Source organism: Hippoglossus stenolepis, chromosome 12 (assembly GCF_022539355.2).
Source record: "Hippoglossus stenolepis isolate QCI-W04-F060 chromosome 12, HSTE1.2, whole genome shotgun sequence".
Taxonomy (NCBI): domain Eukaryota; kingdom Metazoa; phylum Chordata; class Actinopteri; order Pleuronectiformes; family Pleuronectidae; genus Hippoglossus; species Hippoglossus stenolepis.
The window spans coordinates 23,100,788-23,128,722 of NC_061494.1; the positions used below are offsets into that span (position 1 = coordinate 23,100,788).

The following is a 27,935-nucleotide window of genomic DNA, read 5'->3' on the forward strand; positions in this document are numbered from 1 at the left end:
CTGCAAATAACCAGAGGAACTCAAGGCTCAGGCTCAGGTGAGGATCACACAGTGAAAACAGAAGAGAACTAGGAATTAGTTTGAGGAATGAAAGACAGTGATGTAAAGAGACTTACTCCCCATCCAGTGTTGTACAGAGCTGCTTCATATAAGAGTCATAGGAACGCAGGGAATTTATTGAATGGACGGCAGAAATGGAAATGTATAGAAACGACAAGCATCTCTGCTTTTCATGGCTCGTTGATAGACGTGCCCCCTCCTCCTTTCACAGTCTATCTGTGAGGAGTGATTGCAATGAGCCCAGACTGTGCTGCTGAATTATGACAGATAAGGACAATCAATATTTGGGGGTGAGAAAAAAGAAAAAAGCCAAAGAAGTGAATATTTAGAGCAGATACAACCTTGATCTATTATCAATGGACATGTGTATGTATGTGTGCCGGCCTTTGGATGTATTCACACTTCATCTGTGCCTTTTGAGGAATCTGCATGATGAGAGCTCTGGTGTGTATTTGTGTGTCTGTGTGTGTGTGTGTCTGTGTGTGTGTGTCTGGGTGTGTAATGAGGCCAAGGAGAAGTCATTTGTCATGCCATCTGATAGTGTAGCACCAAGCACCAGGCTAAAGCACCCAGAGCACAGCCGCGAGGGGCCGGGCTGAGGGGAGGGGTGTAGATGATTGACAACGATAGATAGCTGTCAGTCACAGAGAGGGGGAGTGGGGGAGCAGGGAGCCGCGGCCCGGGGCAGGCGACTGTGACATTTAGTCCAGACCAAAAGCTTTGTCATTTTCCAAATACAGTATGCAAGATTCATACTGGACAGAGAGGTTGCTCTGATCCATCGGAAATACTGAAGATGAAGTTTATTGATGGGCTTCTTTCAGATGTTATTGACCAAGGATCAGGGTAATAATGGAAATCTGTATCGTGCATAATAATATTTCTTGATAAGAATATATGTCATCATATTGGATTTGTTTCTACAATCACACACAAGCTGCTTAAGCTGCTGATATTCAAGTCAAGTCGGTCTTTTCCAGAACTTTTCCTGCAAGTCCTTTAGTAAAATGTTCAGAAAATGTCAGAGTGTGAGAAGACGCTAGAGAGGAGCCATACACGTAGATATCGGCTTGGAAAGACCAGATTAAAGAGCTTTTGTCTTGTTTAGAACCGACACTGATGTGGATGAGCTGTAAACAAAATAAACCCACTAAGATTTCCACGGCAAAATCTATACATCCTGCTTCCTGCTGCTCCACCCAGACTCCACCCCTTTGCCTGATTGCTCCAGAAACGTTCCTGTCGTTGTGAACACGTCTGACCTGGACGATCTCCTGCTGCGCTGGTCATACGTGAAACTCCAGAAAATGTTAGTTTCCAATTTTCTGGAGTTCAGCGATTCAAATAATGGCAGAAAGCACTTTTTGCTCTTTTTCCTTCACTGAGAAGAAACGTTTGCCAACAACTACAGTGCTTCTCCATTTTAGAAAATGAAAGTTTATATTTTTAGCCATTTTTTTAAATTATGCTTTCAGTCCGAGCCGACAGCCATTGGGCCGAGACGGGGAAGTCACAACATTTTGAGAGACGACTTCCACATTGCTGGGTTTTCTGTTGTTACCTGGGATTTGCCGGCAGTGAGGATGGACAGAAGAGCTGTAGGAGAAGATATAAGCAGAATAAAACATGACACTGAGGTCAAAAAGACTGTAGCACATGTCAAGACTAACGTCGGCCCTGAAACAAAACCCTGCTCGAGAGTCTCCCTCCCTCCCCCCCACCACCCCCCTCATACAGCTCTCACTTTCTCCCACTCGCTCTTTTCTCTCTCTCTCATTCTTTCATTCTGTCCCCATTGAGCAGCGAAGTTGTCGCTCTCTTTCACAGCCTCCTCAGGGTGAGAGGGGAACAATGCAAGCACACTTTGGTCCCCTGAATACGTGTTAGAAACCCAATCAGGCCCTCTTATTCCCCGTATTCTTTCTCTTTCTTTTCTGTCTTTCTTTTCTCTCTCACACTCCTTTTCTGCCATGCAATGGAGAGAGAGGGGGCGGGGGGGTGCTCGCTGTAAAGGCAAACTCGTCTCCGCTCTCTTTTCTTTTTTCTCCGCCGTCACCTCTTTCTTCCTGCCTTGTCTTTGCAAGTACAAACACACACGCACACTAACATACACCTCATTTCCCTGTGCGAGTATAGATGTTCCCCCCATTGTTACCCGCTCCGTCCAGAGAAAGGAACAAAGCGGTGAGAGTGAAAAAGATTTCGCTCAACAAAAGACAACATAATTGATTGTAAATGGAGAAATATTACACAGTCAAAAGCACTTCCTCCTTATTCTCCATTTCCACCCTCCACGTTCTCATGTTCCCAGCTCTCTGTCTCACTTGATGAAATAAGATTAACTACATTACGCAGAGTTTAAACCTGGACGGTCGGCGGTTCATTGTCCTGAGCTGTGTATTAAGTGATAAATTGAGATTTCAAACACTTCAGACTGACTGATTTATACAGATTCATATATAATTCATGACGTATGACTTTACACCACCACTTAATAGTAATCCTGCTGTAATCACCTCACAGCTTAATTGAAAAAGAACTGGAAAAACATTTAACTCTTTACATTTACAAGTTGAATGGAAGTTGGTAAAGTGCATACCTAGGCCCAACAGTCCCTTTATGAAACCACCACTCATAGTTTGTTTCGTCAGGATTCGTGAATTATGTTTAAAAAATCCCATCTTCCCTCTTTCTATACCGATTTTCACCCTGTTTTTGAGTTTGTCCACTCAGAAAAAACGATAAAACACATTTTCCCCTCTGACAGCACACAATACGAGCTTAGTCTTTTGTAGCAGAACTCCTCGCTTTAAGTTCAGTCACTCAATTAAAATGGCGGAAAAGAAAATATAGCCCACGAGAGACCATCACTTGAGACAGTAGCTTTACTCGAAAGCTCCCACATCTAATGGATGAATGCAAAGCAGGGACTTAATGAAAAATCATACATCCTCAATAGACCCCGTCCCTGGATAAATAAGAAACATATGAAGGGGGAGCAGGAGCAGGCTCTTCAAAACAATCCCTGGATAAATAAAAGTTGAAAAACATGGCGGGGTGTTTGGAAGTCAGCGAGGGAGACGGAGAGAAAGAGGACGAGATTGATGGACTGGAGATATCTGCAGAGGCAGTGAAACAAATGAGCACCGCAACAGGTTGGAATTTGATCAACACTATCAAGCAGGCCAGATACAAGCTGTGATACCAGGGAGAGATGGGTGTGTGTGTGTGTGTGTGTGTGTGTGTGTGTGTGTGTGTTTGTGTGTGTGTGTGTGCGCCGTTTAATCTATTTATTTACCTGTCATTGGCTGCGATAATAGTTTTCATCCCTTCTCTCTCTGTCTCTCTCAGTCTATCTGGTGATGGGGGATTGGGTTTCGTGTGTCGCTTGATAATCAAACCTGTATTTTCTCATCAAACTCTAATCAGACCAATTACACGCGTGATGGAGAGCGTGGGCAGGTTGATGTAGGGGAGCGATAAGCGCGCACGCACACACACTTTGGGATTAAGCGCTCTGTCTTGGGGTATCTGCGTCTCTTATCGGGGACAACCATCCCTGACATGACCTGTCAGCAGTCATGCCAAAGGTGTCTCACACACAAACACACTCGTGGATCGTCCGTGCAATACATCAAGCACCAAACACAACCAGAGACCAGACTTCTCGGCAACTACTGTCACCCCACATCCATCCCGTGTCCTTTCTATAATGCAGCATATTCAGAATTTCGTTGCCTTGCTTTATTTGATGAATCTATAATTGTGTCACCTTTGTGTCTTGATTTTTTTTTTACGCAGGCGTATGATGTCTTTGCGAACCTGGGCATCTCCCGCCTCCTGGAGCCGTCTGACATGGTGCTGCTTGCTATTCCTGACAAGCTCACGGTGATGACCTACCTGTACCAGATCCGCGCCCACTTCTCCGGCGAGGAGCTCAACGTGGTGCAGATAGAGGCCAACAGCAATCGCAGCACGTACAAAGTGGGCGACTTTGAAACCGACACGAACGCCTCCATAGGTCAGGACAAGTTTTATGCCGAACTCAGCGAAGTGCAGCCCCGCCAGGCTTCCTCTGAGCCGGCCGGGTCTGCTGGTGGTGTTACCTCCGAGTCCAACGGCACCAAAGCTCCAGAGGAAGAAGCCACGGAGCTGGGTTGGAAGGCGGATGTAGCAGCAGTGTCAGCCAGCTTGCCAACAGCAGGGCATTCGGAGTCGTCACCTCCTGTCCCATCACCGCGCACAGTATTACCCACCACAGCCACAGACTCGACCCACGCCTCGCCGCCAGGCTCGGAGGACAGGGGGCATCTGCTCAAAGCGAACACTTTAGACATTAGTGAGCTACCGCAGAGGGTGGAGAGAGAGATGGAGAAGGAGCGACAGCAGAAGGAGCGACAGCAGAAGGAGGTGGGAGAGGAAAGACAGGAGGGAAGTACCGAACCGGCGTCTCCGACCAGGAGAGGGGTCCCCTCCTCACCGACCCACCAGAAACTGGGCTTCTCCTACAATAGGGACGCGGACCTCATCAAGAAGAAGAGGGCCAGCCTGCGCCAGTCTGAGTCTGAGCCCGCCTCAGACACCTGCCCCCCCGCCGTCAACCACACAGACACGCCTCCCAAACAGGTAAACAGCCCGGACAGTAATAACTCACTGAACATTCAAGATGCAGATATTGTCATTTTACAAGCGCAGTGAAAATACGAAGATGTCGTCCTCAAATCAAATTATGCCTCTTATAAAGAATGACAAAGGAAATATAGAAATATGAAAAAATAGGTTAAACTATATGATAAAATATAAATAACACAAGTTGAGGTTAAGTGACTGATACACAGACTGATAAGTATGACAAATAATATAAATAATATGATTATTGCACAGTGTATTAACTGATATGATAAATATGAACATATAAAATTACATGAGAAGAATCCAGAGTGTTAAAAAAGTAATTTAAATACTCCCCCCCCCACAGGTACATTTTCAACCTGTAGGAAACACTATACTGAAGCTGTGACCTTATATGTATCTTAAAAAGAAGTTGTTGATTTCATTGTTCCTCCAGTGTTTTGAATATTCACAAACACGTCCTTTAAAGGTTTGTAAGAAATTAATCAAACTAACTCACGTGTAATAATACTCCTGTACCTTAAACAACCTCTGTGATGTGGACGCGTCTTAAGTCAAGTATTAAGATTCCGGCAGCGTTTCCCTGTGAACACCAGCCTGTCCCCTAAATGGATTGTTCAGGTTTTTTATCCTTGCACCCAGGCTTTGATTGAAACTTTCGCAGTTACATCAGTCATAAGACAGAGGCTGCGGTGAACACTCATTCCCTTCTGGCGCTCGCTAAGCTTCAAATCCCGACCTCGTTGATGCCGCTGCGGAGATGACCGTACCGAATTTTTCCCATTCTGCATTAGATGTTGTCGTCACCTGTCTCTTTGCCGAGACCCAGACGCATCAAGGCCGGGCCGTTAACCTGTGGCGACTATAGAAGGCAGCCAGGAGAACCCCCTGCTTTGACATTTCATTATATTTTTCATTATATTTCTCATCCCTTCAGTTGATGGCAGTTGGCGCCGTGATCGCTCAGGCGTGGCGACGCTTTGCGCGGAGCACACCTCATCTCGTCTCTCACACGCTCCGGCGTGCACCTGCGTGCTTGTGTGCACACAGTCAGAGACAAACACACATTGAATGCATCGCTGCTGTGTTGGTTAACCGCAGATTACAGCTTCCTGTTTACAAGTCAAAAGGTCACGGGGCAGGCGGGGGCCTGCGGGGGCCTGCGGGGGGGGGGTTATGACAGCTATGACACCCTATTTTGATCCGCTCTTATCTAGTTAGCGGGAGGCCTCCTCGGCTGCACCCGGGCCAGATTTGACTTGTTGAAAGGATAAACATGTTTTAGTCTTATTAACAGCTTGACTGTAATATTCCTCGGTCTAATCCAAATGTAAAAGCTCTGTTTGCACTTCTTTATATCACAGCCAGGATTAACCTGCAGATAAAACTCTAAGCTAGGTTTTTATTTTTTATTTTTTGCCTTATTGTCAAAGCCGTCACTCTCCACACCACCGGGCCCAGCTGGTGAACTGGGCCATAATGCTCGACTGTAGGTTCTGTATATATCCTCCTGATTGGATGAATCATTTTCCACCACCCTTTGCCTACTGTACAACTTGTAAACAAGAAAACTGAAATATGTCGATATATAATTTCTGTGATATTTCAATTATTTAGGCATCGTCAGTTTATTTGTGAAGAATCTCCCATAAAAGCAACATTATCAAGAGGTACCTTTGACATTTGCCTGAATACCTGTGGTTAATGTTGTGTTTCCTGTTTTAAAGGAGCCGACGCCTGCAGCTGTGTCAAGTCCTCCGGCTGAGAAGGTCAGTTAAGTCTTAAAAATGCTGTTACGTTAACAATATGTATTATATCCTCTAAAAGCAAGTTTACAACAACTTACAGAGCTCGTCAATGTCAGTTTTAAAGGAAGTGAACTCTACCTATTTCCGTTTATTGTCTCTCGCAGTGTTTTATCGGATCATGGTTGTTTTTTTTTCCTCACAGAAGGTTCTCTCTCGTCAAGAGGAGCTGAAGGAGAGAGCCCGCCTCCTCCTGGAACAGGCCCGCAGAGACGCTGCCATGAAGGCCGGCAACAAGAACGTTCCCAACTCAGCCGCGACGGCACTAACCAGGACCACAACCGTCTGCGATGTAAGTCAAAGTAGTGTGTGTGTGTGTGTATGTGTGCATGAATTAATTTCTTTGGTAGTCTTTAGAATGATACTGTCTGTTTGAAACACTAAAAACACATCAGGTTGATTTTGTGGTAATTTTTAAAAATGATGAGACCCAGTCTGCCCAGTGTGGATCAGCCTGGTTCCTCAGGTGTCTGAGGATGGGGCAGGTCTGTCTGATTTAGATGAAGGCCGCCCCCCTTTCAGCCTCTTGTCTCCGTGCACTGGAGTGAACAGCGTCACCTGTGTGTGCAGGAACAGCTACTAGAGTGGCCATCCGCCCTTTCAACACCCTCGTGTCACTTCCACAGCTCTGTATTTGCTGCTCGCTACACTTGCAACACACTGGAAAAGCCTTGTCCAAACTGTCTCATCCTCTGTCGGTCCACTATGGTAAATCCGTCATGAGAAGGCTTTGAGAGGGAGAGACTTTTTCTTATTAACTCCTGCTGAGACTCTCTTATGGACTGCTGAACGTCACAACCTGAACATGTCACTGAGAGAAACTAAAACGTGGATGGACTCCTCCAACCTCTCCCTCTTCTCTCCTTCAACACTTTTCTATCCCCTCTCTCTTTGGTCATCTCGACTCTGCACAGTTTTTTACGACATCCCGATCAAATTTGCTGCTCCCTCACTTTCCCTGGAACACTAAGTAAATGTTGTACACAAACACCTGTCAGCAAAAGTACATTCACGGTAAAGGAAGTGGGGGCGAGAATCACTGTACCGGAGCAAACTAGACTAGAGAAGACGCCAGTGAAATTGCCAGCTCTGAACCAAGCACGCTCCACTGAACATAATATACTGGGTGTTGGGGGGGGCACGCTGATGGACCAGGAGTTACTCTGGGAAAGAGTCCTGGTCAAATCCTCACTGACGTTTTCCAAATGTCTCAGAGAAAGGAAAAGAGGGGGTTAGAGAAAAATATGTCTTTTGAGAATTGTGACGACAGGGGATTTTAGGGGTAAAATGAAATAAATACCTTTTGGTAATGAAATATCTAAAAGGCAGCAGCCGCATGCGCCTGCGTCTGCTGCCTGAATCCTGAAAGAGAAATATGCCCTTGAATTAGATGTTTTTCAATATGTGTGTGTTTGTTGTCGGTGTTTGTGTGTGTGTGTCTGTGTTTGTGCACGCCTGCAAATGTGTGTTCACGCCACAGCAATAACCATTCCACCATAATCTAAGGAAATAAACGAGGACCTTCCAAGGACTGGTGGCTTTAAAAGTCTTCAGAGGCAGAAAGCAAATTAAAAGAGTTTTTCAAAGCCGTTGCATCGCCGATATATTTCCTTTGCTACAAAAAAGGGTCCTCTTCTGTTCCTTGTTGTGCAGCAAGATGGCCGACTTCACTTAGATTAGCTCCTTAAAGCAGCCAGACCCACCCCTCTCTCTCCTCTCGCTCTCTCTCTCTCTCTCTCTCCTCCTGATTTCCTTACTCATTTCCAAGGACAATTGGTTAATAACCCCCTCACACACACACACACACACACACACACACACACACACACACTTCTCCCATGCTTAAGGGACGGAGTGTACGGAGGAGGGGTAAGAGGGAGATATTGAATTGTTTACACTTTTTTTAATAGAAGACATTGATCAAAGAAAGACGACTGGCCCCGAGGCCAACGTGCTGATAATTGTTAGTGATTCAGATTAGATTACTTGATGTCTTGTTTTGATTAGTGTGTGTGTGTGTGTGTGTGTGTGTGTGTGTGTGTGTGTGTGTGTGTGTGTGTGTGTGTGTGTGTGTGTGTGTGTGTGTGTGTGTGTGTGTGTCTGCGTGCCTACGTTATCAGCTGGAGAGGCCCAAGCCGTTCCCATTTAACTCTCTATCCGTCTAAGTAGGTGCTTTGCGGTTTAGCATGCATAAGGTATAATTTAATTCAATTAAAGCAGGCTGCATTCTTCCAGGGAAGTGGCTAATGTGCCTGCAATAGAATGATTCAGGCAGCGGGAGCGGGGGGGGGTTGCTGTTGTAGGGATGTAGCGTTAAAAGCACATAACAAATCGTCTGTTAACTACAATCAATCAATGCATTAAACTTTATTTGTTTAGGATCTCTCATTCAGGTTAGTGCTGTTCAAAGTGCTTCACAATGACAGACGACGCGGAAATAATATTAATTTAATAATGTAAAATAGATTTTTTTTAAAAGCTATAATTGCAATATAACAATAAACAGAAAGCTGCCTCTCACGAGTCAAGAGAGAATATAAACCCTTGATTGTCATTGTATTGTACAAAACTACAATGACATTAAGTATAAAACAACCTAATAAAGATAAAAGGAAATAATAAATATAAATTGCTCTAGTTTTCACTGTCCACAATGCACTGATCATCATAATATTAAAAGGTTAATTGATAATCATATTAATAATCCAAGGTCAGTGTTAATCACTGGTAAGACGAGCTGCGTCCGGACATAAATGTTGAAACTATTCAGATTCAGATTGACGAGGCCGGTTTTATTTTCTACACGGCTCAGGTCTGTGCTCAGGGAGAAACCAGCAACACTCCTGGATGTCGGGGACGTGGGAACAAACTCAGTGCATTCGGGTTCGCTCCCAAAGAAACAGACCGTCTGTGGGTTTCAGGTCTGAAACATGCGTCCTGAGCTGCACTCTACATATAAAACATACCACAGCTACAGTCACTGCCGTCAGCATGATTGTAGCTGGATGCTGGTGTGTGTCTGTGTGTGTGTGTGTGTGTGTGTTAGCCCTGTTCTCTTGACCTATGCTCTCCCTCCTGCCATCCCTAATTGTAGCCCACAGTGACTGGTTCTTTCATCTAAGGTCACAGGTTCACTTTCCTCTCCTCCTCATCCCTCTCTGTCGCTCTTTCTTTCTTTTCTCCACCCACCGACTTACCCATCCCTTGGTTGTTTTTGTGTGTCACGTTTCTCATCCCGTTTCTCCGCTGCGCCTCGTCTTCTCCTCCTCTTGTCTCGTCAGCCGTCCTCGTCTCTGTGATCTCTGACGGACGAGGAGTCGTACTAATTATTTTCAAGCCCCGCCGCCCCCCCTCCTCGTTCTCCTCATAGGTGGCCTTCCAAACATATCAGTAGTCACAGTGCTGATGTCTTGTAATGTTGTAATGTCACCACCCCCTACCCTCACTGCAGCCAGATGGGTAATTAATGAGCTTCCCTAAAATATGTAGGGCCAGGACTTTATTCTCGTATTTTATTCCACTTTTTTGTTTTAGTTTTCTACTCGTTCCCACTGGTATTATTTTAATGGAGAAGTGTATGTGTGTGTATGTGTGTGTGTGCACGTCTGTGTCTATTCGCTTCAGGTCTTTTCATCCATTAGCAGATGAGAACAGTAATTTCACAGCGGCCTGGCCAGGCTAATTATCAGGATCCACACCGGGTTTTGGGAGAAGTGTGTCTTTTTGTGTTCTGTGTGCACGTGGACGCACAAGCACGTGCTCCTGTGTGCATCTGTCTATATTTCTGTAAAGCAAAAAATGTGTGTGTGTGCACGTATGTGGCACCTCTGCACTTTAGCATTCTTTTGAACACACACACACACACACACACACATGCCTTGGTGTTTTCCAGGTAGAGAGAGTTCCCCTGCTCACTGACTCGTTGTGATTCCTATAATTGGGTCCTGTTTGATTTTTGCCGACCAGCACCCCTACCTCCTCCTCTCCCTCCCCCTCCTCCTCTTCCTCCTCCTCCTCCTCCTCCTCCTCCTCCTTCGCTGCCTCTCTTCCTCTCTGGAGTGGACGGGTCTCCTGCGTCTCTGCTGTTGTGACCTGTGGGTGTTGTCATCTGCTCCCATCTGCCGTCTGCCCTTTGATCCTGACTCCGCTGCATTTCTTTCTTTCCTAGTTGCTACTCCCTTTCTCTCTTCCTTGACTCCTTCTCCCCTCCTTCCTTCCTTCCCTTCTTCCGACCTCACTTCTTTCCTTAACTCCTCCCTATTCCCCTCCCTTTCTCCCTTCCTTCCTTCCTTCCTTATTCCCTTCCTTCCTTCCTTCCTTCCTTCCTTAATGTCAAGGCTCAGCTCTCTGTCTGAACCTTGACATTCCTTAAAATTGTTATTTCTGCGTTATTTCTGATTGTACTGCATTTACTCTAAGTAATTATGGAGAAATATTTAATTTATAAGAACATTTTAACAGACGACATGTTACGTGGTTGTTGGCTCTGAACTTTAAAATGTGCAGGTTTCATTCAGGCAGCAAACCAATCACAACAAAGAAACAGGAGCCGTGTTCTGGACAAGCAATTGAATGCATGTAATCTGATATAATCCTGTAAATCATTCGATAATCTCACTGCATAAAGAAAATTTGTCAATCTTCAAAATGCAAGTATGTCCTCGCGCACTCTCCTTGTTGTCAACATTTTGTCCTTTACTCCTCCTCCTCCTCCTCGTCTCTCTGTCCTCGCTCCTTTTCAACTTCCTCCAGCAGTAATAGTTTTTCTCCAGGTCTCATTTTAATGTGGCTGCTTGTCCCTTTCTTCTTCCAGCTCTTTCTCTCTCTCTCTTCTTCCTCTTCCTTCACCCCCTCCAACCCCTCCACCCTCCCTTTTTTCTCTTGCTCTCTCTTTTCTTTTTGAAGAATGTGCCCTTAATGAAACTAAATAGTTTGCCGGGGAGTTTCTTTGGGCTGTGTGTGTGTGTGTGTGTCTGTGTGTGTGTGCGCTGGTCTTGGAGTGTGTGAGTATGTGTCGTGGCTGAATTGGCTGGAGTGGAGATCAAAGTGAACCTCTAAATTGCGTGTGTGTGTGTGTGTGTGTGTGTGTGTGTAACGAGAAGGAGAGAGACAGCTCTCTCAGTTGCATCACTCGGAGCTGATCAAGCCATCACAGAGGAAAGCTGTGATACACACATGTCTGAACACATGTTCTTCTCTGTCTCTCTCTCCTCCGCCTCACGTCAAGTTATGACATGCCTTGTGTTCACGTTTGACCAAGTGGAAATGTTTTTCACGTCCACACTGCAACTCTGATCTCTCTCTCCGCCTAAAAGCCACTTTGCATGAATAAAATATGAAGGCTGAACTCCTCAGATGAGAGAATATTTAATGTTTATTTCATATGAAATTACAGTAATCCCAGCACTTTACTAAAGATTTTGTTTTAGCTTGAGTGGAAGGTTTAATTACTCTATCCATGTGTGGGTGTGCACTTGTGTGATAGGCTAGAGCATTAGTTTTATATTTAAATGTGTTCAGATTAACATTACTGCTCTTGAGTTGAAGAGCCCCTCACTCTTCCACTTGCGAAAAATGTCTCCGTGATTTCTGCAAAAGCATCAAACAAATTAAGAATTATAAAATTAAAAAGTCTGGAATTTTAAATCCCATTAAAATGTTTGGCTTCTGAGTCACTGGTTCCATAATGGGGACAAAACGTTGTTCAGGCTGCTTGTGTTACACTTAGTTTATTTTTGCTTTCACTTCCTGTCCAGTTCCTCTCAAACCAGCTCCGGGGGGGGGTTCAGGTCTGGAGACTGTGCGGCTCTTCCATCAGCTGCCGTCTCCATCAATGCCTTTTCACAAGTGGCACCTGTAGTTTCCATTCATTTTCATTTACTGAAGGAAAGATGTTGTTAATGAATTTCTTACGTTTTGCTTTCTTACTCTGGACAACAGTGTCGTATTTTCTGTGTGGATGTTTCAAAAGTGACATATCTAATTGGAAATTGGAATTGAAGATTTAAAACATAGTTATATTGATGCCACGAGAAAGTGGAGTTAAGTTTATCTTGCTTGTTCTTTATTTCTGTTTTAAAACACTGAAGAAATCAAGTGTCACTTTCACAATAATTAATATCATTCAAATAAATTACCATCCCAGGTCCTAATAAAGGATATAAGCAATCAGGACTCATTATAATGATATGAAATCCTACAACAATATATTGTGTATGATACATTATGAGCAAACATTTTTTTTATCAGGTTTGCTAATACAAACATGATACAACAGAATAGTCAACAAATTATTATACAAACGGCAACACATTTTGTCTTCGGCAGTTTCTTGTCACTCATCGGCAGACACACACACGCTCTAATAACAGAAAGTCAACATCAACCCGTTTATTGACCGAGCTCACTGATGATTATCTAGTCAACAAGGTCGAGTAAAGTTTTTGATTTCTTTATTTAGAGGGAACCCCTTCACACACGCTCACTGTCCGTCTTTACTCACAAAGTGTCTCGTACAGTGACGGGTTACTTGTGTCTTTCTGTCGCCCACCGTCCCAGAGTTCAGCTCATGTTCTCTGTCTTTCTTTCTACCTCTTGTCTTTCTGTCCCTTCCTCTCTCTGTCTCTCCACAGTAATTATCCTGTCTATTTAAAGGGCAGAACCTTCCCATCTTACTCGCCTGTCACCGACGAGCTCCTCTGACACTTCAGTGAGTGTGTGAATAGCCTCCACTTTACCTGTTCTACCTGTCCTACTGTACAAGTGCCCTTTGTTAAACACACACACAAACACTGCTCAAGACAAACTGTAAATTCAATGGTAAAGCCACAGTTAAACAGAACTTCAGAAGTCAAACACACACGTTTATTTGCTCTAGAAATATCAGCTTGATTTACACACACACACGCACAGTACTTCTTAAACGCACACACATTTTCAGACGTGCACGGGACTCCGCACCTCCTCCATATGTTCTCTGGAGGAGGTGCATGTGTCGACGCAAATGTCTGAGTGAGACGTTACAGACTTTCTGCACCTGGCCTCCTTTTATAAAGTCCGTAGAAATCCAGGAGAAGTCGACGTGTGAATCCTCCCGCTGGATCCACCGCGAGTGGGGGGGGGTTTGATGATGCTTCTATGTGATCTCTAGATCATGTGATCTACGCAGTGGAGTCAATACGTCACTTCCTGTCTCTGTCTGCTGCACCTGGCGGCTGATTTGTTGCTGTCGTGAACGCGTCTGTGCAGAAAACCTCCTGCTGCGTTTTGCATGTGTGAAAAGGAAACGCTACCGGAGGTCATGTCTGAAAACGGCTCAACACACACATGCTTATAAACACCACTCCCCATTTTTGCACACACACACACTTTTATGTCTGTGACACACAGGTGTACAACCCACGCTTCCATTCCACTTCCACACTGACATCTCACAGATTTATATTTATGTACATTATACACACACACACCACACACACACACACACACACACACACACACACACACACACACACACACACACACACACACACACACACACAGACCCCTATCATGCGCACGCACCCGTCGAATCATAATTAGGCCGTGTCCTGGTTCTTTGATAGCCATGTACAGTGGCTCTTCTTTAATTCTTTATCAAATGCATTGATCACTGTGGGCCTTGCACGCCCATTGATCCGTGCACTCTGTCTGGAGCCAGCCGATAAGCCCCCCTCTCTCTCCCTCTCCCTCTCTCTCTCTCTCCCTCTCCCTCTCTCTCCCTCTTCGTCTCTCTCTCTCTCTCTCTCTCTCGCTCTTTTGACCAAAATATGAGCAAGAAGGAGTATTGACAGTGATGGATTTCTATATTTGGAACATGATATTTTTTGAAATGCTAATATCGGTGTTAAATTAACAGCGGTATGTTGTGGTATAACTGCAAGCCTCCAAATTGAAATACCACATTTTCCATAAATCCCATTGCTTGGTTCCTTCCTCTAAATCTCTTAACATCAGTCTTGTCTCCGAACCTGAACCCTGGGTCACACATGGTGCAAGAAAAGTAAAGTAAATAATAAACTAACTAACTTAATACATTTAAGATGTAAATATTAGGTATAAAGAGAAGAGACTAGTTGTGGACATATGGGGATTTGGTTTGAGAAAAGCCATATTAATTATATTATTGTATTACACTGTTGTGAACATTAAGCTAAGTAGAATAACAAAGTGAGGAAAGTGTCTCAAGTGTGTGTTTTTCTGTTTTGAATCAATGTCATCATGAGTATGTGTGGGTTTTCTTTAGCTCTTTATCATTTGTGTGTGTGTGTCTGTGCGTGTGTGTGTGTGTGCGTGCGTGCGTGTGTGTGTGCGTGTGCCTGGACCAGATAGAGACCTAAAGCACCTCTTGACTGTGAATTAGCCTGTCATGACAAATGTCTGGAGCTGCATGACTGGCTGCCAGACTGGCTGGCTATCTGGGAGGTTGGCAAACCCTTTCAGATAGTGATTGTGTGTTCATCCCTGTGTGTGTGTGTGTGTGCGTGCGTGCGTGTGTGTGTGTGGCATTGCTCGATGCCCACGCCAGGTCTCTGTACATGACCACTGGTGCGTGCCCTCCCTCTCTCTTTCTCCTTGCCCAGAAAAGAGCAACCAAGGCGACAACCTTCTCCCCCTGCTCAAAAACAGCTTCCAGAGCGGAGAGGGGTCCTCACCCCGACGCCAAGCCCACAGAGGAGCCCCCTGTCTCCGCTTCGCACTCAACCGTTTAGCCTTCTTCCCCTGGAGGTTCCAGTCAGTCACTGGAAGACACAGTACACAATTGTTCTCGCCGTCTTCATTGAAATCTTCTCCTCCTGAGTCTCTATTCTTGAAGCCGAGCTACCCACTGACCATCAGCTGACGTGCGTCACCCCTCCTCATTCCCACTTCTTTCTGCCCTGGCTTTGATCATGTAACGACGTGGCCGGCTGCGTTTGCCTGCTCGGCTGTTTTTCAGGTTGTCTTTGGTTGGTTGTTTCCCGTGTCACAGAATAAAAAGCCTACGTGTGCTTATTTTCCCCGTTACGCTCGATGTCCAGTTACACTTTCCCAGTTGGAAACGGCGACTGTGATCATTGCGTAGTTGCAACATAATGTCCACTAGGTGGCGTTTCATCACCACTTGGACGACAAGTCAATGCCTGGAAGAAAGTTCTGGAATAACTTGTTCCTAATAAAATAGTAAGTTGTATTTGCGATGTCAGTGTTGATAACAGTTGGATGAATGTTCATTCTCAGTGGGACCTAAATGTTGTGTAGAAATAATGGACTCTCCACATCTTGCTTCTTTCAAATTGTCTTCAAAATCATTTTCTCTGTGGGCGCTGTCCAATTCCTCCTGATTATTGTTTTGTTTTTTCCGCTTAGCAGTTCTTGAATACCTGAGTTATGGATGAGTTTTTGTTATGCCTCCACGCCGGCGACAGCCAGTGGCAGGAGACACTGTTTTCTTGTCGTCCGTTCGTACGTACGTTCCATTCTTGTGAACGCGATATCTCAAGAACTCCTTGAGGCTACTGCCCCGTATCTTCAATTATGGACAAGTGTAATGAATTACTCCAATATTCCTGATGTATACTAGAAAATAATAATAACGATATTTTTGACAATTTCCAAAAATGTGACTATATTTCCGTCCGTCCCATTCTTGTAAACGCGATGTCTTAAGACCGTGAGGACATTTTTTCACATTTTGTACAAATATTTACTTGGACTCAAAGATGAATTGACTTTGGTGGTTAAAGGTCAAAGGTCAAGACCACTGTAAACTCAAAAACCTATTTAAATATTTTTGCCCTATGAACAGAATATCCCTGTTTAGAATTTGATGGTCAATGGTCAAGGTCACTCTCTCAAATCACAGGTTTTGTCTTGTGAATGTAAAATCTCAAGAACTCTTCAAGGGAATTCTTTCAGATTTGGCACGAGCTGAGTAGACTGTGGTCGTCAAAGGTCACGGTATCATAACATGAATCTGGGAAAGAGAAAGTGCACCGGTTGGCAGAGGCCTACAACAGCAGTGCCGTATTTTTAGTTTGATAATGAAAACCACAACATGTATTATCTGTTTAATTCTTAAACCTAAAGACAATTCTTTAGCAAAGGAAACTTAGTCCAACAGTTTCAAAATCACACATTTACTCAAGTTTTCTTGTTTACTTTCTTCACAGTAAGATTTGATCATAGATCATTTCACTCTGTCCTTTATACAATAAACAGCCTTTCCTCTCCTCCTCTCCTCCTCCCCTCCTCTCCTCCTGCCCTCTTCTCCTCTTCTCTCCTCCTCCTCCCCCACATTCTCCTATTTTCTAATCAGTGGCTTTGTAGCGGGCCGAGCTAGGCGCTAGTCAGATAGTCTATAGTGTTAATCCTAGCCTCTGGATAGGCAAAGTCAGTTTCCTATTTCCTGTCCCCAAAATGGCCGACAACAGTAGTGCGGTGGGTTGTGTTGGGAGGGTGTTGTGAATATGTATGTATACAAATGCACACTTAAACTGGTAGTAGTTCCCATATCTGTAAAGGCCAGATTGGATATCAGAACCAGTCCGTAGCCAGAAGGCCATCAGTGACATTGCTCTTTATCATATTGAATTTATGAACACAAGGACAATCCTGCAAAGGAAATGCAATAAGACATTTGGAAGTGAGGGTCCATTGAAATAAAGGAAAAAACAAAACAGGATCCATAAAGAGAGAAGGAAATTATTATATCGTGAAAGTTTGCTGCAAACTGGCGATAAAACTATTCCAGATCTTTTTCTTTTAAAATGTATTTCAGGCAGAGACAGTCCTGACTTCTGGATCATTTCTCTCAACTTTAAAACTAGTGACAGTCGACACAGTCCTGAAGAAAACTCCTCTCACCCTTATTGTCTATCGATATAAGACTTATTTCCAAGGCTTCTGCTTCTGAAAAATGTTGTTTTTAGTCCTTAGGTTTCTTTAGGTATAATAATAGCATTACAACAAAGTAAACCTTGTCTCCCAACTTACTTTCCATTCATGTGCTTTGCTCAGGTAACATAAATAAAAGCTAAAATTCAACTTCCACTGCTCAACAGATGATAGTTTTCCTAAACTGCAGTTTACTAAACTGTCAAGATCAATGTAATAAGTTTATTATGGCCCAACTACTGAAAATCAAGTTGTGGTCCTTGACTTTTCCTTTTAAATATCATGTTGATGAAACTTGATTCTGACAATGGACCAAATAGCCCAGATTTGGTCATTATAGAACTTCTTTCAAGTTTTTTACCTGTACATTAACTTTTGTTCTGTAGACCTCGCTGGAATTGGACTTTCAGTTTCCTGGTTTACGGATGCCAACTCTCGTTTTCATTCAACTTAGCAATCATAATTCCCTGCTGGTTCCCTGGAACAAATCTGACCGGGAGCTGGAAAAGACGAGTTGTTGTGCTCGAAACTCTGCTTTTCTACAAGCTGGCTCTCGCTCATCCCCTCACTCTTTATCTCTCTCTCTGTCTCTCTCTCTCTCTCTCCTCTCTCTCTGTCTGTCACCTGTCTTTACCAGGTTCTCTCTAAGGTGAGTTCCCCTCCCCTGTGGGCATCCCCTCGGGCTCTCTCTCTCTCACACACACACACACACACACACACAGACACACACACACACACGCACATACACAAAGTGCATTAGGGTTGCTGTCATTTACAAAACAGCCCCATTGTCCCACCCTAACAATGGCTACAAGCAAACAATTGACATGGAAATGGAGAGATGTAGCTCATTAGCGGGCGCTGCTTGTTTTGTTAATGGATAAATGGGCGGCTTCAGTAGGCCAGCCCTAAAACCCCTTTCTCAATATGGAGAAGGCTGATTAACAGAAAACCACAGGGAGGGAGAGCGGTGATAGAGAAATGCAGCTTCACTCTCCCTTGGGGTGGGATGTGGTTGTGTATATTTGGGAGAGGCGGGGGTGTGTGCAAGGTGGAGTTTTCAGTGTGTAAGTGTTGTTAGTGCTTAGATTGTGTTGTGTAAGACGAGTTTGTGTTAGTTTGTGTCCCTCGTAACTTCGGTTGTCATGCAGGCGACATTCAGAGCCAGTTTTTTCCGAGTGGCCTCAACCGCTGCAGCTCTGACTGTCTCAGAAATATCACAACTCGACAGTCTGAATAGTTTTACAGTTTACTCCCTCTTTACTTCGCCTCCTCTCTGTTCCTGTGTCGTATTTTGTGTCCCTCATTTTCTGGAAGTCACATTTTGACAGTCTTGTTAAAAACTTTATTTTAAGGTCCCTTTCTTGGATATTTGTGTATCTTGTGTATCTGGTGGAGTGTGTGTGTGTTTGTGTGTGTTTGTGTGTGGGGGTATTTATCAGTTAAGTGTTTGTCAATTGACATCATCAAGGTTTTCCCGTTGCTCGGCGAGTGTATGTGTGGTGGACTGTGCTATCGGCACAATCAGATTGGATTGCCCTGAAAATGGCATTTCTGCCATTACTCTGATGGTGACGGCTCAATACTGTATCTGTCTAGTGCCAATATTGTGTGTGTGTGTGTGTGTGTGTGTGTGTGTGTGTGTGTGTGTGTGTGTGTGTGTGTGTGTGTGTGTGTGTGTGTGTGTGTGTGTGTGTGTGTGTGTGTGTGTGTGTGTGTGTGTGTGTGTGTGTGTGCATCCATTTTGATAACAAAAGTTTTTTATATTTGTAGTAAATGGTGTGTGTGCGCATGTTTTTCCCCTCTGAATCTTATAACATTTACTTGCACCTGAACAGGGGTGAGTGAAATTCTTTTGTTCATGTTTTTGTGTTTATGTGTGTGTCTGTGTGCAGGAGCGGGATGCAGAGCGGCGAAGACAGCTGCGAGAGCGAGCCAGGCAGCTGATCGCCGAGGCTCGGTCCGGAGTCAAGATGTCTGATTTGAGCTCGCTGGACCCGTCCAGCACCGACAGAGGGAGGGGGAGCAAGGTCAACCCGGCTGGAGGTCGGTACACTCACACACTGTGTCACACACACACACACACACGTCACACACGAGGTATCCTCTTGTGATTGCTTCACCAGAACAGGGCCACATTCGAAGTCAATAACTTCAAACACAAACATTAAAACTTGGAAAGAGCGTCTCTGTTCGCCCTTTGTTTTTCCTCAGTAACATACTTTCAGAATCGTGAAAGGCCTCGCAATTAGCACACACACACGCCAACACTTAATACTCATTAACTATGATACAAAGGAAAAGTCACACCAGCATGCTGTTGACATACTCACTTTCTTCACGCACACATGCTACGACTCACACATTTCCATTATGCTCTCTAAAGGGGTTCTGCCTAATCCTCAGAGAAAAACAAAATGTCATTTGACAACAGCCGTGGGTCTAAAAAGCACCACCCTCATATTCAGAGCAGCAGTTTACCCTGTGACTTCCCCCTTGTCTTGTTCACCCAGTAATTGTTAATCAACACAACACATTGTGCGGCCAAATTATGTTCAAAACACCAAACACTTCTAATAACGGCTTGCAGGGGTAGCAACTGCTGCCGTGCGCGTTTCCCACTGCTTTCCATTTCCTTGAAATTGGGGTTATTACGATAATGGCTATTATTAGGCCTCTCTCGTCATTTGATTCAGATTCCTCAACACTTCTCTTTGTGTTGCACTGTTCAGTTTGATCGGGTGTTTGCAGGAAGGTGAGCGTGTGGACAGGTGAGGACAAAGAGTGTGAGAAGTAGAAAAGGCAGTGATAAAATGCATAGTGCAATAGTGAGCAGTATCCATAACAGAATAAGAAAAGATGGAACAAACACTGAGACGTGACCTTTTGTTCTGTGAGTTGCATATAAGTTACACATTTTTACAGAAAGAAAACAGAAACATGCCTGTTACAGTTCAGTAAAGTAAAAGTCGAACCTCTTACAACAAAGACCCTTATGTAACCACAGTTGAATGAAAAGCGGAACTTTAACAACCAGGATCAATAAGTTATTCACAGAGAATCAGTGAAAATGTCACAAACTAAAATTCCTGGATCCCCTTTGTCTTGATCTCTGCCAAATATAATCTGTCTTGACGGAAGTTAGGTGACACACATCACCTCCTTGGCTTACAGGTAATAACTTGTGTTGCTCAATGAAAAGTCCAAAACTCAAACAAAGCCTAAAAAACCAGAAGTGCGATCAGCGACTTGTTAGGTGGAATGACAGAAGGGAGACAGTGAGGCATACAGAGGGAAGCACTTGATTTAGTTGCTCTTTCAGCTTTTCTGAATTGGACTAATTGTTGGTCTCATTAAAAATGGAGTTGGAGGAAAGAACGGAACAAGGGAGGAGGAGGAGGTAGAGAGAAGAGAGAAATGCTGTGGGCTGTGATACACAAGGCCTCCCGAGCAGAACGGCTAATCCTAGCCCCCACACTCCCTCTCTCTCTCTCCTTCCCTCTCTCCCTCTCTCCCCTCAACACCATTCACGGTCCTTTAATGCAGCTCAGGCTGCCCCCTCCAAGTGTCTGCCCGCAAAGAAACTTTCCAAACTCCATCACCGTGGCCTCCCATTAATTAGGCCCGAGCCAGCCACGCAGGAACGGCGCTTGCTAGCACGCTCCACGTCGCAGCTAGCAAATTAGGAAGGAAAAAAAAAACTAACAGGAAATACTGTTAGTATGATTCTCTCGCCTTCCCTCTTTGTTCTCAGTCCCGCTCCCCACCAAGTCGTAAATAGCAGCGAAGGGAGCTTGAATGTCAGATGCTGTTTACTGATTGTTTTGTTTTAATCCGTGGTGGGTTACCCATGCAGCGAGCGCCGCTCAGGTCTCCATTTGGGTTTATTCTAACAGGTCTCTTCTTTTGTTCCCGATGTAGAGACACTGATCTATTCAGCCCCTCAGGAAACCTCATGAAACATGTGCCTTCTTGAGCCCCGTTCATACAGAGATCCCAACATATTGCTGCTGGATTCATACCATTATGCTGTGTTTGCTTGTTTACACTGAACTGAACCAGTTGGTGTTGTGGAATCAGAGGCAACACTTTATGGAACTGGTGTCTGGTCCAACTAACCCTCGTACACAGACATAAATGCAATATTATGCAATATACAAGGCAGAACAACAAAGCGCCCCCATTCGGTCTTTATTCCGATTACACAGAACGACAAGGTGTGATAAAGGGACAACATTCCTGCTTAGAACAGGCTGTGTGAACAGGATCTTTTTGCCCCACCTCTTTTTAGGTGTCATATTTAACTTTACAACAACAATTCTAGATTGGTTAGTGGTATTGTTTTTTCTAAAGGTCACCATGAGGGCAGTAAATGTAATGTAAATGCAGAAATAGACGTGCGAACAGGGTAAACGTTGTCCGATGTAACATGTTTTCAGATTTCTGTTAACACTAACTAACCAAGCTTTTCTTTCCTCTTCATTTTGACCTATTATTCCTCCAACATCCACATTTTCACTTCTCCTCTCTCGCCTCCTTCCTAACACCTTCACTAATCCTCTTTTTTTTATTTCTTGCCTCCCTGACTCACTCCCTTCCTCGTTCCCTTTCCTTGGTCTTTCCCTCTGTCCCACTCCGTACCCACAGATGTTTTGGACGGAGTGAGGGGTCATCATGAGGATGATGGTGACAGGGGTGAGGATGAGGAAGAGGGGCGGGCTGAGGAGGAGAAGCCCCATGTTGGTGATGATGATGGTGGTGGTGGTGGTGGTGATGATGACACTGTTGCTGCTGCCACATCTGCGTTTGCACTGGTTACTAACCCGCTGCCATTGGAGGCCCTGCTACCAACCCCTTCCAGCTCCCAGGGGGGGGCCCTGGAGCTTACTAACCCCGGCTCTGAGCTAACCTCTCTGGGTAAAGTCTGTGGCTGAAGCTGTGTGGTGCTGCATGGTCGACTGTCGTATGTTTGTCTCCTTCTAATCAACTAAAATCAACTGTTTAACACTTGCTTCACATATTTACTACATGTTCATTTACAATCAAACTCTCTCTCTCCCCCTCTTTCATCACTCAGTTACTAATAAACCAAATGGTCAGATGACAGGACAATACTGAGGTGTGATAACGATCTAATGGAGTTTTTCTCCTCCACCCAGTTTCATTTTCTACTAAAACAATCCAGCCACACGAGTGTTGTAGCTCCGTATCAATATTAATCTCAGTAACGCACCTGAAAACCCATATCGTGACCTTCCACGTTTACCGAGTGTGTGTGTGTGACGCTGTAAACAGGAAGCAGATTGTTGCTTATGCTACAAATGAGAAACGGCAACAGGGAAAAGTACGACTTCAACCTTGTGCCTTCAACTAGTTGAGCCATGAGGAGAAACGATCAGGAACTGAATGTGGATGAATCAATATCTGTCTCTTTGACGTCTCAATTTCTGTCCGTCCACACTAAAGGGCTGCCTGCAAGTTTTATAACTAAAACAGATTTTTCCATATTTCTCAGTTTTAGTAGCTCGAAATCTCTGGTTGTGTGGTCAGACGTGTAAACGTAGCAACAGCGATGTGTTTAAAACTAAAACCTAGTTGTGTGGATGGAGCTTCAGTGCAGTGCAGGCGTTTACTAAACCAGTGATGTTGTCTGAACAGGCTTTTAGTCCGATCCGAGCTCCACTCACCCACTTATTCACTTTGCTTCTCTCTCACTCTCTCTCTTCCATCATCCATGTTGACCTCTCTCAGTGCATGTTCGTGAATCATCATCTCCTCACTCCCCCTCAGACCTCTGTGACCTGTTGGCTCTGTAGCCACCAGGCCTTCACACACTGGAGGAACAAGTGCAGTCCAGTTAGTTTACTGTTGGTTTTTTTTTTTACCCAATTTTCCTTCTTTACAAAGTTCCTTAAGTCGTAATTAATAAAACTCTGCAAAGTGCTCCCCAGACAAATAAAATCATATCTTCAGGAAAGCATTTGCTCAAATCTTCAGAGGTAAACTAATTACTTTGTTTTGTAGTTAATTTATTTTATTTGCTCCCTCAGTTTCCTGCCGATGTGAGATAGGTGTGAGTACAGTGAGGCAGCGCAAGAAAAGAAAACACATGAAAACAGACAAACGGTTCCTCCGGCTTTGAAGTGAAATATCTCTGCACCATTTGTTTGTGGTTTTCTCTCTCGCCGTGTTCCTGTGTTTGTTCTTTGTTGCTGCTAATTTTTTATTTAGCCTTGAAAGAAACGGATGGTGGCGATTGTATCATGAAAGTAGAGCTGATTCCGCACTTGATTCTACAAAACGTGTTCGGTTTTTGCCGTACTTTTCCAGCAACACAGGTCATTCACTCCACCTCCTTTGCTGTGTGTTCCTGAGCGTATGAGTCTGTATGCTTGTTTCTTTATGTGTCTCTGTGTCTCAGTTTGGCAGCTGTATGCGTTCATTGTGTGTGTGTGTGTGTGTGTGTGTTAGTGGGAGATGACACATGAAACGGTTGCCCTCCCGTTCTTTCATCTTCTTCAGTGCAGTGGTCTGGCCTGGCAGGGGGGCTGTGGTTACCAGTCCCTGCAAAATAGACCTGGACACAACCACTGGAAGGCAGAGAGAGAGAGAGGTTGATGGAGAATTGGGTGGAGGAAAGAAAAGGAGAAAGAAAAATGGAAGAGAGGAATTTGGGTGAAACAGATGAGTCGGTTAGTACAGCGCTTATTTCTGCCAAGGCCCAACGGTCCCCTTTAATTCAATCAAGCTGCACCAGATTGCAGACACTCATAGATATTAGTCCCCCAAATATGTTTTATTAAGATCCATGAATTATTGCCTTGGACATTGGTAAAATGCCATGAATAATTCCTTATAAATGATGAATCCTGCTGCAAAACAATCAAACAAACAGTAAACCTAATGTAACATAAAGACATTTGCAGGAGCAACATTTAGAGGAAAGTACAAATTTGAATCCAGTATAAACGGAAAAGGTTAAATAGGCACACCTGTGGAAAACTAATAAATAGTAATGTAACTTTGTCGACATAAATTCTACTCTATGGAAATTTATCATCTTAATATTGTAAACCTTTGAGGAAGAGACTGAGAGAACAAACACCTAAAACATGAGTTTCTTCTCCTCCATCTTGTAGTTATGGTCATGTACTGTGAGTACTTCAGCAGCTCTCTGCAGCACAAGCAGGACTTAGGGCTGCCGCGTCAGTCATGAATCCCCCCTCCCACACACACACACTCAGTACACTATGCTGTGTATCCATTCCCACTCATGTGTTTGTGTGTATTCCCTGTCAATGGCTTTGGTGTGTGTTTGTGTGTATGAATGCAAAGTAAGTAAGTTGTCACCTCTTTGACTTTGTAAATGTTTGTCTGTGTGTGTTTGTCTTCAGTTTAAACGTCTGTGTTTTATACAGTAGTGTTTATACAGTGACTGTTCTCATTCCCCTGATCCGTCTCTCTCCAGGTTCCAACAGTCGACATGTGGACCTGAAGCTGAAGAAGCTGGTGGACGTCAGCCCGAGAGCAGTCACCTCCCCTTCGTCCCCGTCCTCCACCTCCTCCTCATCCTCACCCTCTGCCTCCTCCAGCTCTCCACTCAGCCCTGCAGAAGGACTGGAGGTACGCACACTATCCGCGCACTTCAAAACATGCACTGTATAGCTTCCTTTCCCTTTTTCTCTGCATCCCTCTCTTCTTTTATCCACCTCCCCTCTCATTCTGTTCCCTCCCTCCCACCCCCTCGCTCCCCTCCTCTCCTCCACACCATCAAAGGGTCAGTCCAATCAATCAGGTCCGATTGACCCTGTTGTCAACTGGCTGACCCTGTGTACACATCAGTTAGTTGGACCGCTTCATGTGAGGCTGTAGTTTATCCCTCTTGTGTCCATATGAGTCCGTCCAAAGCCACGACACACACACACACAGTGGCATCGTAATGCTCTACATAACGTGCTAGCTGTCCCCTCTATTGACTGTGACCTTTTCACACAGTAGTCGTGTGTCTGGATAGGTGGGAGCGGGGGGGCTACTGCTGCTGCATGTGTCTATACCTTCTGATGTGAATATTGAGCCAACAACGCAGCCGGCCAGTCTTAACATCTGGTTAATTGATTTTGAATGTCAAGTGGAGTAAAGTGAGTGTTTGCGTGCGTGTGTGTGTGCGTGCATGTGTGTGTGTGTGTGTTTGTCAGTACAAGCAGAAACCCTCTGTGCTTATGGCAGCACAGGGTGTCTTTGATCATCAATTCACATAAACACCCTCTTGTGTTCAAAGCCTAAAAGGCTTAGTCCTTTATGGCCAAAAGAGTGTGTACGTGTGTACGTGTGCATGTGTGCATGTGTGCATGTGTGCATGTGTTACCACTTGACCCTCACAGACATAGAATTGACGTTTGGTTGACGCCCAAATCTAAATCACTTTACCCAGAAGTGTGTACATTACATTCAGTGTCCCCACCTGCCACCTCACTTCAGAACTCCCTCACCTCAGTGTCTGTTTAACATCTAACCCTAACAGACTTCTTGGTTATCACGCCACATGTTAATATCTTTAGAGTTTTAGACCTGTTTGGCTTTCTGTTTAGAATGATGTCATTATTAGTTAATGATCTACATCATATAATCATACTCTACTTATTATCCCTCTTGGGCCAAAGCTAACCATCATGATTGGCTTTACTTTAGAACTGAAGGTGCAACAGGTACAACTTTTGAGTCATGTATCATGAAATGTTGTAATAAACAGTTTATCTGCTGTTGTTTAATCGGGTTGTTGAACAATGTCATGAGCTGATTCTCCTGACTTTCCATTTACAGCCTAAAATACAAAAGTCTGTCTTTATCACACGATTTCATTTTAGGTAAAACTCTTTTGCGGAAATGCACCAAATTAAAATATACTTAAAACAACACACCTGAAACAAATCAGTTATGTCATAAGCTTTTTACAGTCAGTGGCTGCACATGAACATAAATGTGTTTCTGTGTGTGCTCACGTCAGTTTACTTAAAATAAAAATCATACACCGTCTTGTCCCAGGAGGATTGGACATCTTAAAAGTCCTTCAGGCAGGTGGAACGACCTGCAGCCACATCACACACACACACACACACACACACACACACACACACACACACACTCACTCTCTCCCTCATTAGCAATTGTGTGTATGCGCAGCCTCGGTGGTGGACGATAAGGGCATGCGACGCTCAGCAGACTGCAACATTAGTCACGCAGCACCCTGCATGCGCATACACACACACACACACACACACACACACACACACACACACACAGCAGAATCACTGAATCACTGCTGCCATTGCTCACCACAGCGATGATAACAGAGATAAGAGAAAGAGAGTAAGATGGGAGGAGGGATGGAGGGGAGCCGACTGGGCAGGTGTTCTGTGTGTGTGTGTGTGTGGGGGCATGTTTGAAAAGAGAGAAAGACACTGTCCAGTTAGTTTATAAGTTTTTAAGAAAGTGTTGAAAGTGAACGTCATCATCATTTTGTTGTGTTCATCAGAGTCTAGTTGTGATGCAGCTGTTTAACCTCTCGTCCATTGAACGAGTCAGATTCTCAACAGTTAAACAATAAATAATAATTGGGTCGACAGCCTCCGTGTCCTAATCAGTCTCCTCAGGGATTTACGCTTGTGTCAAATTAAACAGTTCACTGTAGATATTGCAAAGGTTTGCAGTTCTTCCCGGTCAATAAACTTGAGAAATTAAAAAAAATACCAAACCCTTATCATGAAAACATGACAAGAACAGCAGCATTAATCCAATAAATCCTTTGACGTCCAATTATCAGTGATTGTCGCACTTTTCCTACAAACAAACATACTAAATATTCATAAAATCAGCCTTATAAAATAAGTTAGTGTGAACTTTCATAGCTGAAGTTTCATTTAATCTCAGTGACAGATGATGCACAGCAAATACAATGTTAAACTAAGGCCAGAGAGATATTTGATGCATTTCCAGGTCTGTCATTGAGGCCGTTATGTCATCCTGACGTAGAGCGTCCGATTCACACAGAGCAACGACTCTATGAAATCAAGATGGAAACTGAAGTGATTGTTCTGCTAAAGTAAAAAATACATGTCACAGTCTACATGTGAGAAAAGCTCCAAAGGTCAATGATCACATGACCGAGTCGTCTTTTAAATTCACCCTCTGCTCTTCCACATTGTGTGTGTGTGTGTGTGTGTGTGTGTGTGTGTGTGTGTGTGTGTGTGTGTGTGTGTGTGTGTGTGTGTGTGTGTGTGTGTGTGTGTGTGTGTGTGTGTGTGTGTGTGTGTGTGTGTGTGTGTGTGTGTGTGTCAACCGGCAGGGCAGCGCCAAGACAAATGCTTTCCTAAATCCCAGCTCTCGCTTTATGATTTAAAATCTTTTAATTGGGCATTTTGTACACAACACCTCATAAATAATTTAGCCTCAATTTGACTTGACGTGAGGTTTTTAAGTGGCCGGTGGAATCTGACACAGACTAATAGACTAAACAAAGCGAGAACA

General features: G+C 44.2%; 1 protein-coding gene across 8 annotated transcripts in view; it reads left to right on the top strand.

Annotated features, from left to right (window-relative positions):
• ehbp1 (EH domain binding protein 1) overlaps positions 1-27,935 on the top strand; it is a 126,406-nt gene that overhangs the window by 61,663 nt on the left and 36,808 nt on the right. For 7 of the 8 annotated variants that reach the window (XM_035172478.2, XM_035172479.2, XM_035172474.2 and 4 more), the window contains 6 exons: positions 3,862-4,686; positions 6,420-6,461; positions 6,643-6,789; positions 19,307-19,457; positions 22,059-22,328; positions 24,880-25,034. In XM_035172478.2, coding sequence (XP_035028369.2) covers positions 3,862-4,686; positions 6,420-6,461; positions 6,643-6,789; positions 19,307-19,457; positions 22,059-22,328; positions 24,880-25,034 — 1,590 coding nt within the window. The remainder of the gene's footprint in view (positions 1-3,861; positions 4,687-6,419; positions 6,462-6,642; positions 6,790-19,306; positions 19,458-22,058; positions 22,329-24,879; positions 25,035-27,935) is intronic. The other variant, XM_035172482.2, reaches the window with a different exon arrangement.